Consider the following 17,903-nt stretch of genomic DNA (forward strand, 5'->3'; position numbering starts at 1 on the left):
TCAATACTATTACTGTATAACTAATATCTCAGGTTAAGACTTATAGTTAGGGAAAGTTAGGTATTTTTTTAGCCATATCGTGAAATAATTTATTACCAATAGCTTTTTTTACCATATGTTCCTATAGGTGTCTAGTAACACCTCCCGATTTATCCACAGCCAAATCCTCTGGGAATTGCCTTGAGAGCCAATCAAAGTTAGGGTGCCCATAGGGCGTGGGTAAAAATAGTGAAAAAAATGTTTCTACCAAAAGTGACTTTTGAGATGTCTAACTAGGGGTTTTTAGGGGTGCTGAATCTGTCCCAGTCATTGGTTTTGAGTAAAAATGACTCCAACTCCATAAACAATCCATAAAAAGTGGTTTTATTGAACAATTGCAAATCAAAACTAGCGTTATTAGTTGACATTTTAACAAACCTCATCAAACTCCCCTGCATCTCCCTCACTATTATTATCATCTGGCTGGTTGATGTTCTGGCAAGAGTTACCATGACAGTTCCCACAAGCAGAAATACATTTGACTCCTTGCTTTTTACAGCAGCACCTGAGAGTGCCACAGTCACCTGCGCAGTTGCAGCAGACTAACTTCAGAAGGTAATCTGGTGCCATGGGATCTGTTGTAGGGACTGGTTCATAACCATGTTTTCCTTGTTTCCATCCATACTCAAGGACATCCAAAGATGGACTTTGTAGCATTAGCCAATCTCTGGTCTGGAGATATGCCCGCAGTGAGTGCTGTGCTGCAGCTCCTGTAGTTGGAGGCAGTTTCTCAGGCTTGATGCTCCCAGCTGCCGCCCGCTTGCTGAAGATATCAAATCTTAAATCTTCCAAATCTCCAGATGGATTACCACGGAATATGTTCTTGAACAGTTCGCAGCCAGCTTCGATGATGTCACTTTTCTTGGCTCTGATGTCACAGAACACATCCATGGCCCGCTCTGATTTGTCAGTCTGGCAGAGCTTGCTGAGCAACGTTGGTTTGCTAAACCCAGAAATTGCTGATACAGTATCACAGCCAGAGAAGCTATGTAGGAATATAAGGTATTTACGGTACCTCTCCGGGAGTGCCTCTCGAATCTTTCTGACATCATAAGATGTATCTTTAGCTGTCGTGAGGAAGACCGGGTGGTTTGCCCTATGATGGACCAGCATAACCAGGACGTCTGTGTCCTCAGCCCTCACCTCAACAGAAGACTCTATTGCCTCATTTAGTGCTGCAGACACGATGGAGGTGTCAGCATCATCAGAGCATAGTTGAACACTGATCCTAGCTCTTTGGAAGGTCTCAGCAAGGAGCAGAATGAGCTGAGCCTTGTTGTTCTTGTTGTCAAGAAACCTTTCCCGCGGAATGATGTTTTTTAAGTCTGGACGAATCTGAATGTCACAGCATGCATTCTTGGTTCGTCTCAGGTGGTCATGGTCCTTGGTGGAGCTACCATATCCATCAAAGACCACAGTGATCCGGACGTGCTGGCTACCCATGGACATCACAAACCGGAGGTAGCTCTCAGTGATGTCCTTCCACGTGAGGTTAGCCTCCCATTTGACGCTGTGCAGGAGCCAACCGCCATCAACCACCAGGCTTGTGCAGGTTAGTTTTTCAACAGGCTCCACAAAAGCCTTCAGGAACTTTGCTAGGGCAGCCTTGTCTGGCTTTCGCAACTTCTGATTCTTGTCAAATAGAGACATTGGTGTTGGCGTCAACTCAAAGCGCAAAGCTTCTTTGGTCTTGACTTCACGCTCACTAATGATGATGAGGCGGTTGAAGAGCTTGAGTGAGTCAGTGATTAGCTTCTCTCCATTGATTTTAGGAGCAGATCTGAGGCTTGCCAATGACTTGACCTTGTGCTTGGTTTCCATTGCATCCAGAACAGTTTTCCCATCCATCTTGGCCTGTATGGCTCTGCCAACCTCCTCTGCCTGATCAGCATTGACTGAGTCCCCAGGAGTGCTGCTGAACCCCGTCGAGAAAGATACCAGGGTCTTACTGTCCCGTATGGAATCAAAGGGGTTGACTTCCTCCAACCATCCAACTATGGCATTAACAGAGTCATTGTCTTTCTCCATCTGGGCTTTTGTGATGTCTGTGTGGATAGGTACCCTACGTTTGTTCATTACTCCTTCAAGCTCCTGGTGAATGAATGAGAAGTGGTTGAGAGTCTGAACCCAACACTTGTGAGCAGATTTGTTCCGGAACCGCCCTCTGCTTAAACCACCTGAGGATTTGGCCTCACGCATGAGTGTGGTTTCTATTGTGATGTCAGTCCATGTGCCTGACCACTCATGGTCTGAGAACCGGACTACATGGTTGCCATACACAGTAAACTTGGACAGAGTTTCCTGGAACATGGGACAGTCCTGTCGCTGCTGCATTAGTTGTACATAGAGCCTTGCTCCCTTTGCGTACTGATGGTGCCCTGCTGCTGCAAAGGTGTTCAGCATTCCAATGATGCAGCTGAGGTGACCTGTGTGGTCTGGGACACGCTCACTCCTGATAAATACCTTGATTAGATCGATTCTGCCATAGTACCAGACCCAGAGTGCAGGTGTTCTTCCAGCCTTAGACAAAGTCTTCAACCTCTCCTCCATCCTCTCCTTGAACACAGTGACTATCCTTGGTGTGTCCATGGAACCTGTTAGAGATAGACAGTTTTAATTGTATTACTACATAATGAGAAAATATAATTCGGCATACTCCGAGATAGTTTGAGACACAGATTAGGGAAAGGTCAAATTACCTCTTTTCATTTCTTTTGCAGTCCTGATGAAGTTCTCCATGTCTTCATAGTCCTGCTCGCTGAACGCAACATCTTTCAGCAAAAACTTGGTAATTGCCGCTGATGCAAGAAGGTGGAACCGGATGGCCTTAGCATAAGCCCTGCCTGAGAGAATGTGTTCTGCAGTGTTGCTGCCTGGGTAAACTAGCTGTATCAGCTCTTGCAGCCCTGAGTCTGCCATAATAACCCCAATAGAGCCCAGGAAGCTTTTCAGGAGATGAAACCCTCCTAGTCTAGTGATGATGGGCAAGTCAGACTGGAGAACTATCTGAGTTGCTTTCAGCCATATTGGCATGTCAAATGTGATGACAGCAGGAGACTGACCGCTGCGTACTCCATTAGAGTAGTGTAGATGGTTCTGTACTCGTTTGGGTCACCCTCAATGATTGGAAGAAACTCAATGAGGGACTTTTTCCTGCATTCAGTTTGATGTATGGATTTCATGAAGCCATTCCAGTTCGGATGTTCAAATGTGGCGTTGTAATTCTTGATAGCCCATCCTGCCATCCAACCAATGTCCCCTGACTTCAAAACCGGAGGGTCTTGGTGGAGATCAGCTATGGGAACCAAACGGATGTCTGCCAATCCTGCTTTGTTTTTTGGTACAAAGGACAGTATTTTCACCTCTGTTGCTTTGAGAGTTGCTACCTTTTCCTCAACTGCCATGTTCCTCCTTGGTATGGTTGTGTGAAGCTCATGTTGTCTTGTTGCTGGAGCAGGAGAAGTTACTCTGATCATGCCCATTGCATGGAATGCTGTGTTTCCTTGTAGTGAGGCAATGTTGAGATCTATATTATCACCAACACATTGATGAACAGTGCTATCGGCAGGAACAAAGAGGGCAAATGTTTGCTGATTCTCTTCATGCATTCCAGAACCACTCTCCTCTTGCTCCTCTGGCTGTTCTGCAGATAGGACTGCATCGACCTCTGCTTCCTCATGCTCCACAACATCTATACCATCTTCATCTGTGATTATGGTATCCTGGTCCATGCTACCACATCCATTTTTCACGTTCAAGTAACAATACTTGTAGTGATGGAGCTCAACATATGATTCAGAGTATCCTAAGTGATGAATACGGTCAATCAACCACTTTGATCCAAACATGTGGTCAAGCTGAATTGTAAGTCCAAGTTGGGAGGGCATAACTCCTGATCGAGGGCGGCATGCTTTCAGCAGGTTCTGTCCCCACATTGCCACCTTTTCGTCAGTTTTTACAATTGCCTTCAGCAACTGCTTGAGGCTGTCAGGAATCAGAGCAAGTTGGCTCTGTGTATTGGTCATGCTGTCTACTGAGGGATACTGCTTTGTGTCGAGTGAAACTCTTGCCAAGTCTCCACAGATCAGATGAATGGCAGTGGAAATTATGAGGTCTTTAAGTGCAGAATCATCCATGGTTTGTGAGGGGTTGATGACCTGCTGATGGTAGTCTCGGAGGATTGCCTCTGTAGTGTCTTTTAGCCACACAATGAATCTTCCTCCCTCATCTAATGTGAAACAGAGAGACTCCTCATAATGTTCCTGAAGCTTTTTTTTAAGATACATCCGTCCATATGTGAGACTTTTGTCCTCCGTGGGGTCAAGTTCTTCCATCTTCATGTGGATCTCAGCGAGACTTGTTACACCATGCTCCACTTCTTCATCCATCCATTTGCACAGTTTCTCAAACAGCAACTGCCTCTCCTCATCTGTAGGCCGTCCGACCTGTGGGGGAAAAACAACTTTTAATTGAAATGATTGGCTTCAGAACCTTGTCTACAGAGTCTGGGACTTCTGGTCTTGAAAAAAATATATTACCCCAGAGTTTGTAACTGGGTTCTCGAACTGGGACCTGCACCGAAGATGATACAGTGCCTCTTCAGCTACCAAATCTATTATTCCAGACAGGCGACCAGCAACTTCAACTCCCCAGGCATCTCCTCGTCTCACAGCTGTCTCCAACAAATTCCTTTTCAGTCTGTCCTGGAAGCGATTGTCAGGTGCACGATACAACTTCCGGGCTGTGTCTGGGTTATAGCCACATATATGATTTACTAAAGAGAGTTTTAATTTGAAAAAAAAGAAAGACCTTTCAAACTCATTCATGAGAATGTAGAAGACAGGCAACTTACTAGGGTATTTTACAAGCATTTCAACATTGAAGCTCTTATTGCAGAGGATACAAACATCACGGTAGACCAGGTGTGCTGATGGGGTTTGGAATGTGGAGCTACCAGCACTTGAAGTACTTGGCCCAGACAGTACGCTGCGTCTTTTCATCCTGTCTGATCGTTGGTCTTGAGCATCTTGTCCTTTGGATGGATGAAAGACAATTTCGTGAGCTTTTATTCATGCCACAAAATGTATTGGATTGAAATGATGAGTTGAACGGAATGATTGACAGAAAGTGGCAACAACATTGACATAATGAAAAAGAAAACCTGAACGTTTCGCAATGGATACACTTCTCGAACGATGGTACAACTCGGTTCTACAATCCAAATGGTACTTCAGCTTGGGGTCATCTCCATCATTCCAGTCCTCATGTAGTCTGTTGATCAGCATTGCATCATCTACGATCTCAGAATAAGATAATAGCTGCTGATAACCTTTGTGAGTGACTTTTGAGAGTTTTTGCATTTCAGTCCCAGGACCACCACAGATGAAGCACCTCAAACCATGACAATTTGTGGTATCAACTTCCATACTGTCCTAAAAAGACAAGACAGCTCGGTGAACAATTACTTTTTCTTTTTGTTTACTAGGCAAGGCAAGGCAAAGGCAAGACTTATCAAACATATCATGCAGAATGGGTCCACACAGCCACATTAATAGATTATGTGTAACTATGAACAATAATCTCACTTTGAATCATATAGTGAGCCCACTATAAAATGACACAATTTACAACACAATTAATGTTGATCAATGACACAGAGACTATTTATAATGGTTTATTTAGCTAAGGTACTAGATTTGATATTAGCCTAATGTTAGCTAACTTAAGCTGGATGCTAGCTAGCAACATTCATTTTAGGCTGTAACTAAGAGATAAAAATGATGCATGGGCCTATAAATAAATGTATAGCCAACTAAACTTTAGAAAGCAAAATTATTTACTTACCATGTCAGAAAGTAACTTTGTTGTGGGCGTGTTGGAGCAGTGGTTAGTGTCTTCGACTGGTATACGGGAGGCCTGGGTTCAATCTGCACGCTTTGAATAAAAGCAGCTGCAAAATACCTCTACCTTGATATTCTCCACGTGCAGAGAAGTAATTATACTGAGCACGTACCTAGCAGATGTCATTACTGTAGTGTCTTTTAAATTCAGAGTGGATTATTCAATGTGTAGAATACATTTTTCACCCCAAATCCATAGGTTAAATTTGACAGATCAATATTTCAGGGTTAAGGAGTCATTTTGACTCAAAACTAATGGCTGGGATAGATTCAGCACCCCTAAAAAACCATAGTTAGACATCTCAAAAGTCACTTTTGGTAGAAAAAATGTTTTCACTATTTTTACCCAGGCCCTCTGGGCACCCCAACTTTGATTGGCTCTCAAGGCGATTCCCAGAGGATTTGGCTGTGGATAAATTGGGAGATGTTACTAGACACCTATAGGGACATATGGTAAAAAAAGCTATTGGTAATAAATTATTTCACGATATGGCCAAAAAAATACCTAACTTTCCCTAACTATTACCTTCAAATAAAGATTGGTCTTTAAATACATTTAGTTGATTTTGTCTTTTGAATTGTTTGTCTAAAGTCAAGGATCTAGAACTGGTAATTGTAATTTTAATGATACAGTCTGGTTTTAATGCTGTTTGGAGGAGGCATCACAGGTAAGAGCACTAACTAGCAATCATCACATGTACCTTAGCTTGACTTAAATGTATTAAACGTATAATTAAGTACGGAGCCCCCCTGGTGACATTGGTGAGAAAAATATTAATATGTGGCGACGTATTAATAATGCGTGGCCACTAATTAATAATGCGTGGCCACGAGTTAATAATGTGTGGCCACAAATTAGTTATTATGTTCCCATGCATTAGTAATGCGTTGCCACACAATAATTATTGAGGCTAAGGTCAGTAGCTACTTTTACTGACCATGCTACAGATGTTAGTGCAAATTATACAGCTCCTCTACCACAACCATCAGCAACAAGTGGACATGGAGAACTACAGGTACTACATGTAGCTAAATCCACCGCGGAGAATTAACAGAAGGGCAGCCAGGCAACCATGCTCTGGGGGTCTCCTTCGCTGCTTTTGGTGTATTTTGTGGCGGAAGTACAGCACCACTTACAGGCCCGGCATATGTGCGACAGCGTCTCCAGCGGGTCGATCGGTCTGAAAGTGTTTCTTAAGCCGATACCATGTGGACGGAAGACTTTTATGAAATCTAATTCGGTTCGCTCTCCGTTTCGTCTCCGTGTAAACGGAGCCTCAATGGTCACGAGTTGGAGCAAAGACAAGTTTGTTTCTGATGAAGAGGTATAAAGATGTCAATGATATGGATAATGTAATCGTACATAAATGTCACTGTATATAACAAATAACTAAGCTTTGGTTTTGGAGCTAAGCTTGAAGACCCTCAAGGCGATATGTAAAAATGGTGTACGTTTTAAACATAGCACCTGGTACTGGTACCTGTATTGATATTAGTTACATGATCGACAACTTCACCTAAAGTATTTACAATCTTTTTGAGCAGACTATGTTAATATTATACTACAACTTCTAGATTATTTTTTAATGCATTTGAGAGATAATGCATTTTGAAACTATGGCAAGTTATAATATAATGGACTACTGTTTCCTTGCCATAGAATAAAGTATGTTTTAAACTAGCATATTGAAAATCAATAGCAATTAACTGAGGAACTTGCACTTCAAACATCCGAACCAATGCATCCAAGATGCAACCAAAGGCCATCTTTGGGTTCATAAAGGGAAATTAAGTGGGCTGATACTTACACTTGGTGTTCTTATTATTCATTTATTCTGTATAATAATTCTCATTAAAAATCATTCATTATGTAACTTATGTCTATTTTTCATGTTGTTTAAGATTCAACTGCTACATGTCTACTGCATGCTTTAAACATTTCTTTAATCATTTTTATTCAGCTCTAGGAAAGGCTAATGTAAGCCTAATAATAAACGTTTCACCTTTGTGCTTAAAATAGCAGCTATTGTATACTTGGCATCGGTTGATCTTTAAATAATAGTGATTCTAAAAGTGCATAAGTCAATGTGAGTAAATGCATAATGTGTAATAATCTGATCATTTAAATGTATTATTTTCAGATTCACAGTTTTCTTTTTATTATCGAGCAAACAAATGTGCTTTAAAAAAATAACCCTTTCCCAGAGCCAAGGAGACCATGTACTTGTGTCTTTATTTGTAACTACCTAAAAAGATCATATATCCAGTTTACAATCAAAAAAGACAAAATATTATCTTTTTAAAAGCAATCAGTGAATATTTGGCATGTTTGAAAACATCAATTAACTATTTTTGATGGAATATAAGGGAATGGCAAACATTTTCTATGATTTGTATGACTTTGGTATGGTGTGGCAGATGTGATTTAACATGAAGTTTCTATACAATATTTTATATTATTTAAACAATGTAAATGATTAAACCTTTTTTTATATTTTGTTTTAGACATGTTCAAATGTACCAAGAGTCCCTAGAAGCTGATAAAGACTGCTTTTGTGTTGTTACCATTATTTTCATTATTAAAATGTGATTTCACTTGACTGTTTCCATTTCATAATCACCACTTAGCTCCATCAAATAGTGAGCCTCTTATCTCTTTATCGATCCACATAATGTGGTGTGACACAACATTTTTCATTTAATTTCAAACCTTTATTTAGACAGATTGGTCCCTTGAGATCATCGATCTCATTTACAAGGGAGACCTGCATCATTTAGTTCCACATGAAACATAAAAACAACATACAAACAACAGAGGATATCATATTTACATATTCAACATTTACAAATACCCAGAGTGTCAGAAAGCATTTCATTTAGACATGCCTTAAATACATTCAGAGAAATAAAAATGCTCAATTTCAATTTTGCCTGTAGACTGTTCCAAGCAAGTGGAGCTGCGCACATAAAAGCTGTCTTACCTAAGACAGTCCTTACTCTTGGCACATCTAACAAGACTATATCCTGTGATCGCAGACAATAGCTGCTTGCAACTTTCTGCTTTATCAATGAACAGATATAATACGGGAGTTTGCCCAACATAGCTTTATAGATAAAAGTGTACCAGTGACTGAGCCTCCGTACAGTGAGTGATGGTAAACCTGCCTTGGTATACAATGTACAGTGATGAGTAAGTGCTTTACAGTTTGTGACAAATCTCAGAGCACTATGATACGCAGCATCTAGTTTGCTCAGGTAGTTGGCAGGTGCATTCATATACAGCAGATCACCATAGTCCAGCACAGGTAAAAAGGTCACAGTGACTAGCCTTTTCCTGGCCTCAAGTGAGAAACAGGACTTATTCCTGAAAAAGAAACCTAGCCTAACCCTCAGTTTTTTAAGTAGGTTATTGACATGAAATTTAAAAGAGAGACAGTCATCAAGCAAGATACCAAGGTATTTGTAACAGGCAACAACTTCAAGTTGTGTTCCTTGCGTTGATACAATATCTAAAACAGGCTCTGGTGTCTTTTTAGCTTTTGAAAAGAGCATTATCTTGGTTTTATCCACATAAAATAAAAAGTTATCGTAAAAATAAACCAAACACAGGATGAACTTATTTTTATAAGTTGTTATTGTTGGTGTTATAATATTTGGCCAGTAGAGGGAGCTGTTTCACACATCAGGCGCTTCTCAGATAAGGGACAGAAAACTTCAAGAGGGAAAAGACAACACTTGATTCATCAGCAGCCTTTGAGATAGACCTACCTCTAATAGTGCTAAAGGATTGGTAGCACTGTTTGCAGCATTAAAGCCATTCAGTCAAGTAGTCAGGAAGTGGGAAAATCATCAGTCTTTTGTGATTATGTATAAATATTTTGAGTAGATTTTCAGTGCCAGACTCGGTAATTATGTCTTCTACCTTTGGTCCTACAATTCAGATGAAACGTTAATGGTGAATTTGTAGGTGACAAAGTATTTATGATAAATTATTTATAAATAAATAAATACATTCCTTATGTAAAGACTATACAAACCTTATACAAAGTATTTTGTAAGTCATTGTGAGCTTTAAGTTGTTGTTTAATATGATCTAAAAGTAAAGATAAGTGTTGGCCAATACTCTGCTGCTAATGAGGGTAGTATACTGCGAATTGTAGACATGTTTAAATAAAGTCGAAACTAGTGAGTTCAGATACTAAACAGCTCCAATAATGTATGCAAAAAGTCCACTTACTAATTTATAGTTTATCAATTGGATTGATAAGAGCTGACATTCATCAATGGGGTCAACTTCAAATAAAAGTTCAACATTAGGAATTAAGGAAAATTCAAAATGGTGTTTTAGGGTATGGTGCTATTTATATAATTTATAATAGTACTTGTAGTAGTAGTATAGTAGTAGTAGTAGTAGTAGTAGTAGCAGTAGCAGTAGCGGTAGTAGCAGTAGTAGTAGTAGTAGGAGTAGCAGTAGCAGTAGCAGTAGTAGTAGTAGCAGTAGTAGTAGTAGCAGTAGTAGTAGTAGTAGTAGTAGTAGTAGTAGTAGTAGTAGCAGTAGCAGTAGTAGTAGTAGCAGTAGTAGTAGTAGTAGTAGCAGTAGCGGTAGTAGCAGTAGTAGTAGTAGTAGTAGTAGCAGTAGCAGTAGCAGTAGTAGTAGTAGCAGTAGTAGTAGTAGTAGTAGTAGTAGTAGTAGTAGCAGTAGCAGTAGTAGTAGTAGCAGTAGTAGTAGTAGCAGTAGTAGTAGCAGTAGTAGTAGTAGTAGTAGTAGTAGTAGTAGTAGTAGTAGTAGTAGTAGTAGTAGTAGTAGTAGTAGTAGTAGTAGTAGTAGTAATATTATTATAGCAGTGGTAGTAGTTGAAAGTGTTGCCAACACTTACTTTGGAAGCGATGTGTGCTTCTTCAAAATGTTGCCTATATGCAATGGTGTAGTGGGCGTTGGACGCGGGGGTACGCCGTACCCCCACTTATTTGGATCATGATCTTTTTTTCAATAGTCTAATACATATGAAATCATTGCCAGTGTTATCAGTTGCAAGTGTGTATGTGTTGTAATAATGACAAAAACATAATACATTTCACAGCAATTATGATAAAAAATAAAAACGATTTCCTTAAAAAATATATGATTCGTCATCACGCTCGTGACCCCGAGAGAAACAGACAGAGAGACAGGCAGACAGACAGACAGACAGACAGACGCTGTCTGCTTAGCTGCAATACTGTAGCTTATGCAATTTAGGCCTATAAATTGTTTATGTGCCAGTGTGTCCATGGTTTTGATTCTGTGTGTGTTGAGCGCAGCGCCGTCTGCTTTTTGCAGTACAGTAACTATAGGACTAAACATACCGGTAGATTCTGTGGACCTGTCTGCCCGTTTTGTGAGTGCACTGCGTGTGGCATCGTTTGGAGCTAATTAAAATAGCGTTCCCCCAGTAAAAAAATCCCCACTACACCACTGCCTATATGAGGAAGCACTTGTGAGTAAAGACCAACTGCAGTGTCACGATGTCTTTCAAAATATTAAAGGAAATTAGCTTGATATTATAAAACAGGATGAAACTAGAATGGTTGAACTTCCCTTATACTAATATTTATCAAATCAACATGACAGAGAAAGAAACAATCTGATTTCAGTTCTCTTTTGGCTTGCACGGACAGATGTACAGAGGCAGCACAATGTCTCCAGCTTCTAGTTGAAATTGTAAAGCAAGGAGTAAACTGCTACTTTATAAAACTGTTGGGAAACTAAATTATTAAAAGATGATGCTCCGACTTTCTTGCGCAGGGTAAAGGGAGGGGGCATTAGAATATCCAACCTACTTGTTGTTGATTTGACTGATAAATATACAGTATGTGCCACTAAAAACATGGCAATGTATTGGAGACTGCCTTCCAGGAAGAGGTTTCTCACTCTTATACCTATTGTACAATCCTACACAAACTCAGGACACGTTTAGATGGAGACGAAACGGATTGCATATGCTACAGTTCTTTATCGTATGGATGGTTCGTCCACACGAGGCCGTAACGGAACCGCCGAAACGGAGCCCTCAAACGGTAATGGGTCCCAAGGTGGGTAGATCTGCGGAGGAAACGCTCTGGGGGGCCTAACTGCTCCGTGTGTACGTCCTAAACGATAATTTCCTGATAACGATGGATGAAGCCACAGCCCCGCCTCTCCCCACCTCTGCTGCTCACTGCTGTAGCATGGTCAGTAGCTAATGCTGACCATGCTAAAGATGTTAGTGCAAAATCTACAGCTCCTCTACCACAACAATCAGCAACAAGTGGACATGGAGAACTACATGTACTACATGTAGCTAAATCAACCGCGGAGAATAAACAGAAGGGCAACCATGGCAACCATGCTCGGGGGGTCTTCTTCGCTGCTTTTGGTGTATTTTGTAGTGGAAGTACAGCACCACTTACAGGCCCGACATATGTGCGACAGCGTCTCCAGCGGGTCGAGCGGTCTCGTGTGGACGGGCACATATCTTAAAGGTCCCATGTCATGCTTTTCCGGTTATTACCCGTCCCCTTGTGTGTTATGAAGGTTTTTATGCATGTAAACGGTCTGCAGAGTCAAAACCCTCAAAGTACACCCTGTAGCGAGTAAAACTCTAACACAGAAAATACCTCCCCAAAACGCCTCGTTGGAGATACCTCACTGTCCATTGATTCTTCCGGGTAACTCATGATATCATGCGTTACCCGGAACCAAATGGACCAATCCATGGAGCCGTTACGTTACGTCCGCGGATCCGTTACGTTAAGACCCTGCTGATTCGTCCAAATTGCCAATCCACGCACTTCCTCACACACACACACTCAGTGCATGCAGCTCTGCTGATCTCTCCTCCCTGGCTGCAGGCTGATAACAGACAGTTGGGATCGCGGCGAAATTCTCTCTGCAGACCCATTCTCACAGCGTTTATCAACCTTTTTCTTACTCAATATCAAGCCACACTTATTGTTTTTACTTCGGCTGTGACTTTGTTTGTGCTCAGGATGAGTTTGGCTGTGTTTCGCTGTGTATCGCTAAACAAGGAAACCACACCTCCACGGAGCTCAGCGCGATTCACAACGTTCCGACCAATCAGAGCACACTGTGCTCACAGGGAGGGTGGGGGCTGGAGCTATTAGAGCTAAAACGAGCCGTTAAAGGCAGAGAGTGAAATTCAGTGAATACACGTAGTTTGCAGAGATGCTGTATGAGAAACCAAAGTGATTTTGGAAAATTGCACAATATAAATCTATTCTAGTAGACCTCAACCTTGGAATTATGATCAGTGGAAATGGCCATGAAATGGGACCTTTAAGCCAATACCGTGTGGACGGAAGACTTTTATGATATCGAATTCGGTTCGCTCTCCGTTTCGTCTCCGTGTAAACGGAGCCTCAATGGTCACGAGTCGGAGCAAAGACAAGTCTGTTTCTGATGAAAAGTTATAAAGATGTCAATGATATGGATAATGTAATTGTATATAGATGTCACTGAATATAACAAATAACTAAGCTTTGGTTTTTGAGCTAAGCTTGAATACCCTCAAGGCGATATGTAAAAATGGTGTAAGTTTTAAACATAGCACCTGGTACTGGTACCTGTATTGATATTAGTTACATGATTGACAACTTCACCTAAAGTATTTACAATCTTTTAGAGCAGACTATGTTAATATTATACTACAACTTCTAGATTATTTTTTAATGCATTTGAGAGATAATTCATTTTGAAACTATGGCAAGTTATAATATAATGTAATACTGTTTCCTTGCCATAGAATGAAGTATGTTTTAAACTAGCATATTGAAAATCAATAGCAATTAACTGAGGAACTTGCCCTTCAAACATCCGAACCAATGCATCCAAGATGCAACAAAAGGCCATCTTTGGGTTCATAAAGGGAAATTAAGTGGGCTGATACTTACACTTGGTGTTCTTATTATTCATTTATTCTGTATAATAATTCTCATTAAAAATCATTCATTATGTTATGTCTATTTTTCATGTTGTTTAACATTCAACTGCTACATGTCTACTGCAGGCTTTACTGTAAACATTTCTTTAATCATTTTTATCCAGCTCTAGGAAAGGCTAATGTAAGACTAATAATAACCTTTTCACCTTTGTGCTTAAAATAGCAGCTACATTGTACACTAGGCATCGATTGATCTTTAAATCATAGTGATTCTAAAAGTGCATAAGTCAATGTAAGTAAATGCATAATGTGTAATAATCTGATCATTTAAATGTATCATTTTCAGATTCACATATTTCTTTTTATTATCAAGCAAACACATGTGCTTTAAAAAATAACCCTTTCCCAGAGCCAAGGAGACAATGTACTTGTGTCTTTATTTGTAACTACTTGGGCTTTCAGTCGATTAAAATATTTAATCGCGATTAATGTCATGATTTTCCATAGTTAATTGCGACAAATATGCTTTATGCTAATGTTTATTATCATTTGAACAATGACAAATATACTCATGAATATTAAACACAACAACCTCTGAACATTACAAATATTCGCCTCAATTCAACCTGGAACCTCTATCATACAATAATACAATACAAATGGTGTGTGTGTGTGTGTGTGTGTGTGTGTGTGTGTGTGTGTGTGTGTGTGTGTGTGTGTGTGCGTGTGTGTGCGTGTGTGTGTGTGTGTGTGTGTGTGTGTGTGTGTGCGTGTGCGTGTGCGTGTGCGTGTGCGTGTGCGTGTGTGTGTGTGTGTGTGTGTGTGTGTGTGTGTGTGTGTGTGTGTGCTGAGCCGGCCCGACCCATTAAGCGACATAAGCGGCCGCTTAGGGCCCCGCAGCCACTAAGGGGCCCCCTAGCAAAAAAAAAATGTTTTTATTTATTTATTTAAAAAATAAATAAATCTCAGTACACCGTCGCCGTGTTAAGTATGTTTAATTAATTGTGTTAATATGCCTAGATTGCCTAATCTCAAAGTCATGTATTATATTATTGAGTCAATAATAAAATACATTAACCGTGCTTTACCTGAACCTCATCATGACACAAGAGAGGACGGCAGGATTGAAATTTCCCGTGTTCAGTGAATGCAACAGAGGCAAGACACCAGACCAACCAGAGAGTTGAAAGGAAATAAACATTGTCTTGTTGGCTCACAGGTACCTATCCTGTGAGCTGTGACAATGTTTAAAATAAACTGTCAGTCGGACTCAGAGTTTTTGAAGATGAACATAAGAAAATATCTCCGATAAGAAAACATTTTCTTAAAAAATACGACAATTCTCAAGTGGTGGCTCACATAACAACCCCAGAGCCACCACTTGAGCCAGGTAAAAGGTATGTAAATGTCAGTATACTTCCAAGTTATGCGAACATGTAAGCAAAGCATAAATTACATCTACGTTGATGTTACTTTGAATCGCAGGGGTAAGCTAAACCGTTAGCAAGTAGCTATAGCTAGCCAGATATATTAAATAAACACTTTGTCATATAATCTAAATGTAATGTTTTTTAGCATTACCTGGTGATTTCAAAGAAAGCTCTCTGGGAAATGTTGACTGTTCGACATGAAGCTAGAAGCTACCTTACAGTACACAGTTGATCAAGAGTCCTGTCAGCTAAAGTGTTTCACAGTTAGCTTAGCTAAGCATCAACCTAGCACTTAAATATATGGATGTTATGTGACAGTATTTCTGAGAAAAAGTCAGCTGAAATGGTGGCATAGTTGCCACTGCTTTACATGTCAACAGCATGTTTGAACGTATTTGCAGCACTAAATGTGGCTGTTTGGCCACTGACGTTGCTGTAACAACACCTGAATTTAAATGTGCAACCTCTTTTTGTGACAGATTTTTGCAAGAAATTATAATTCTTCTGAATGATATTCTTATTGACAGCTAGTTTCTATGTGAACATTATGAGATGGACAGCCAGAGAGAATACATGAGAAACAGTTATGAAATACTATAGGACAAAACAAGAATACAGTTTAAGTGATTTGTAAAATATCCATAAAGAAAAATCTGTATAAATGTTCTGTTTCATATGGGTTTTGAGAGATGTATCCATAGATCTCTTAATTTTTCTCTCAAAGTGCACCAGATTGATGCTTTTAACTTCAATATCTAAAAAAAAATCTTCCCAGAGGAGCATGCCCCCGGACCCCCCTAGAGGAGGTGAGGACCCCCCTAGAGGAGGTTAGGTCCACGGTGTGTACATGCTTATTTATACAATATGTGTGCTTATGCTAACATCATCAGACAAAAGTTGGTTCCGTGTTATGTGTAGTGAGAACGCGCTAGAGTGAGGGGGGCCCCCAAGCCAAAGCTCGCTTAGGGCCCCAAAAAGTCTAGGGCCGGCCCTGTGTGTGTGTGTGTGTGTGTGCGTGCGTGCGTGCGTGCGTGCGTGCGTGCGTGCGTGTGTGTGTGTGTTGGAGTAAAGATAAGTCTTGGCCAATACTCTGCTGCTAATGAGGGTAGTATACTGCGAAATGTAGACATGTTTAAATAAAGTCCAAACTAGTGAGTTCAGATACTAAACAGCTCCAATAATGTCTGCAAAAAGTCCACTTACTAAGTTATAGTTTGTCAATTGGATTGATAAAAGCTGACATTCATCGATGGGGTCAACTTCAAATAAAAGTTAAACATTAGGAATTAAGGAATATTCAAAATTGTGTTTTAGGGTATGGTGCTATTTATATAATTTATAATAGTACTAGTAGTAGTAGTAGTAGTATTAGTAGTAGTAGCAGTAGTAGTAGTAATATTAGTAGCAGTGGTAGTAGCTGAAAGTGTTGCCAACACTTACTTTGGAAGCGATGTGTGCTTCTTCAAAATGTTGCCTATATGCAGTGGTGTAGTAGGCGTTTCCAATAGTCTAATACATATTAAATCATTGCCAGTGTTATCAGTTGCAAGTGTGTATTTGTTGTAATAATGACAAAAACATAATACATTTCACAGTGATTATAATAAAAAATAAAAACGATTTCCTTAAAAAAATATATGATTCGTCATCACGCTCGTGACCCCGAGAGAGACAGACAGACAGGCAGACAGACGCTGTCTGCTTAGTTGCAATACTGTAGCTTATGCAATTTAGGCCTATAAATTGTTTATGTGCCAGTGTGTCCATGGTTCTGAGTCTGTGTGTGTTGAGCGCAGCGCCGTCTGCTTTTTGCAGTACAGTACAGTAACTAAAGTAGGACTAAGCATACCGGTAGTTTCTGTGGACCTGTCTGCCTGTTTTGTGAGTGCACTGCGTGCGGCATCGTTTGGAGCTAATTAAAATAGCGTCCCCCCCAGTAAAAAAATCCCCACTATACCACTGCCTATGAGGAAGCATTTGTGAGTAAAGACCAACTGCAGTGTCACGATGTCTTTCAAAATATTAAAGGAAATTAGCTTGATATTATAAAACAGGATGAAACTAGAGTGGTTGAACTTCCCTTATACTAATATTTATCAAAACAACATGACAGAGAAAGAAACAATCTGATTTCAGTTCTCTTTTGGCTTGCACGGAAAGACGGTTCATGTCTCCATAGTTGAAATTGTAAAGCAGGGAGTAAACTGCTACTTTATAAAACTGTTGGGAAACTCAATTATTAAAAGTTGATGCTCCGACTTTCGTGCGCAGGGTAAAGGGAGGGGGCATTAGAATATCCAACCTATGTGTTGTTGATTTGACTGACAAATGTATACAGTATGTGCCATTAAAAACAGTAACATGTAGCATTATTCACTTCTTTTGCACTGTATAAATCATATCACTAAAGCCAATGTGTTGTTTTAGAAAATGAGGAGAAAATGTAATTACAGTGCTTAAATTGTTTAAATGTGACCGTTGAATATTGAATAGACTTTAGGAGATTTCTTTTTTTTTGGATGATGGATGGAATGTGCCAGCGTCTCCGCCCTCAAGTTGGTCAATAGTGTCCCTACCCACAGGTTAGCTAATATTATTCTGCCAACCTTATTACT

At 40.1% G+C, this 17,903-nt stretch overlaps 1 protein-coding gene across 1 annotated transcript; it reads right to left on the reverse strand.

Moving 5' to 3' along the window:
• Nucleotides 1-342: 342 nt before the first annotated feature.
• On the reverse strand, nt 343-3,104 carry LOC307046992 (uncharacterized protein). Its single transcript, XM_079693684.1, has 2 exons — nt 2,739-3,104; nt 343-2,633 (listed from the first exon to the last, which is right to left on the reverse strand). The coding sequence occupies exons 1-2, from the start codon at nt 3,070-3,072 to the stop codon at nt 409-411; spliced, it is 2,559 nt and encodes an 852-aa protein (XP_079549810.1). The 5' UTR covers nt 3,073-3,104; the 3' UTR covers nt 343-408.
• Nucleotides 3,105-17,903: the final 14,799 nt, after the last annotated feature.

Source organism: Notothenia rossii, assembly GCF_949606895.1.
Source record: "Notothenia rossii genome assembly, chromosome: 7".
Taxonomy (NCBI): Eukaryota; Metazoa; Chordata; class Actinopteri; order Perciformes; family Nototheniidae; genus Notothenia; species Notothenia rossii.

What these genes read in the sequence shown, in the direction of transcription:
- LOC307046992 (XM_079693684.1), bottom strand. Translation starts at nt 3,072, where the DNA reads ATGCCAATATGGCTGAAAGCAACTCAGATAGTTCTCCAGTCTGACTTG. An exon ending in TGCAAAAGAAATGAAAAGAG is followed by an intron (nt 2,634 to 2,738) that starts GTAATTTGACCT and finishes TATCTCTAACAG; the next exon opens with GTTCCATGGACACACCAAGG.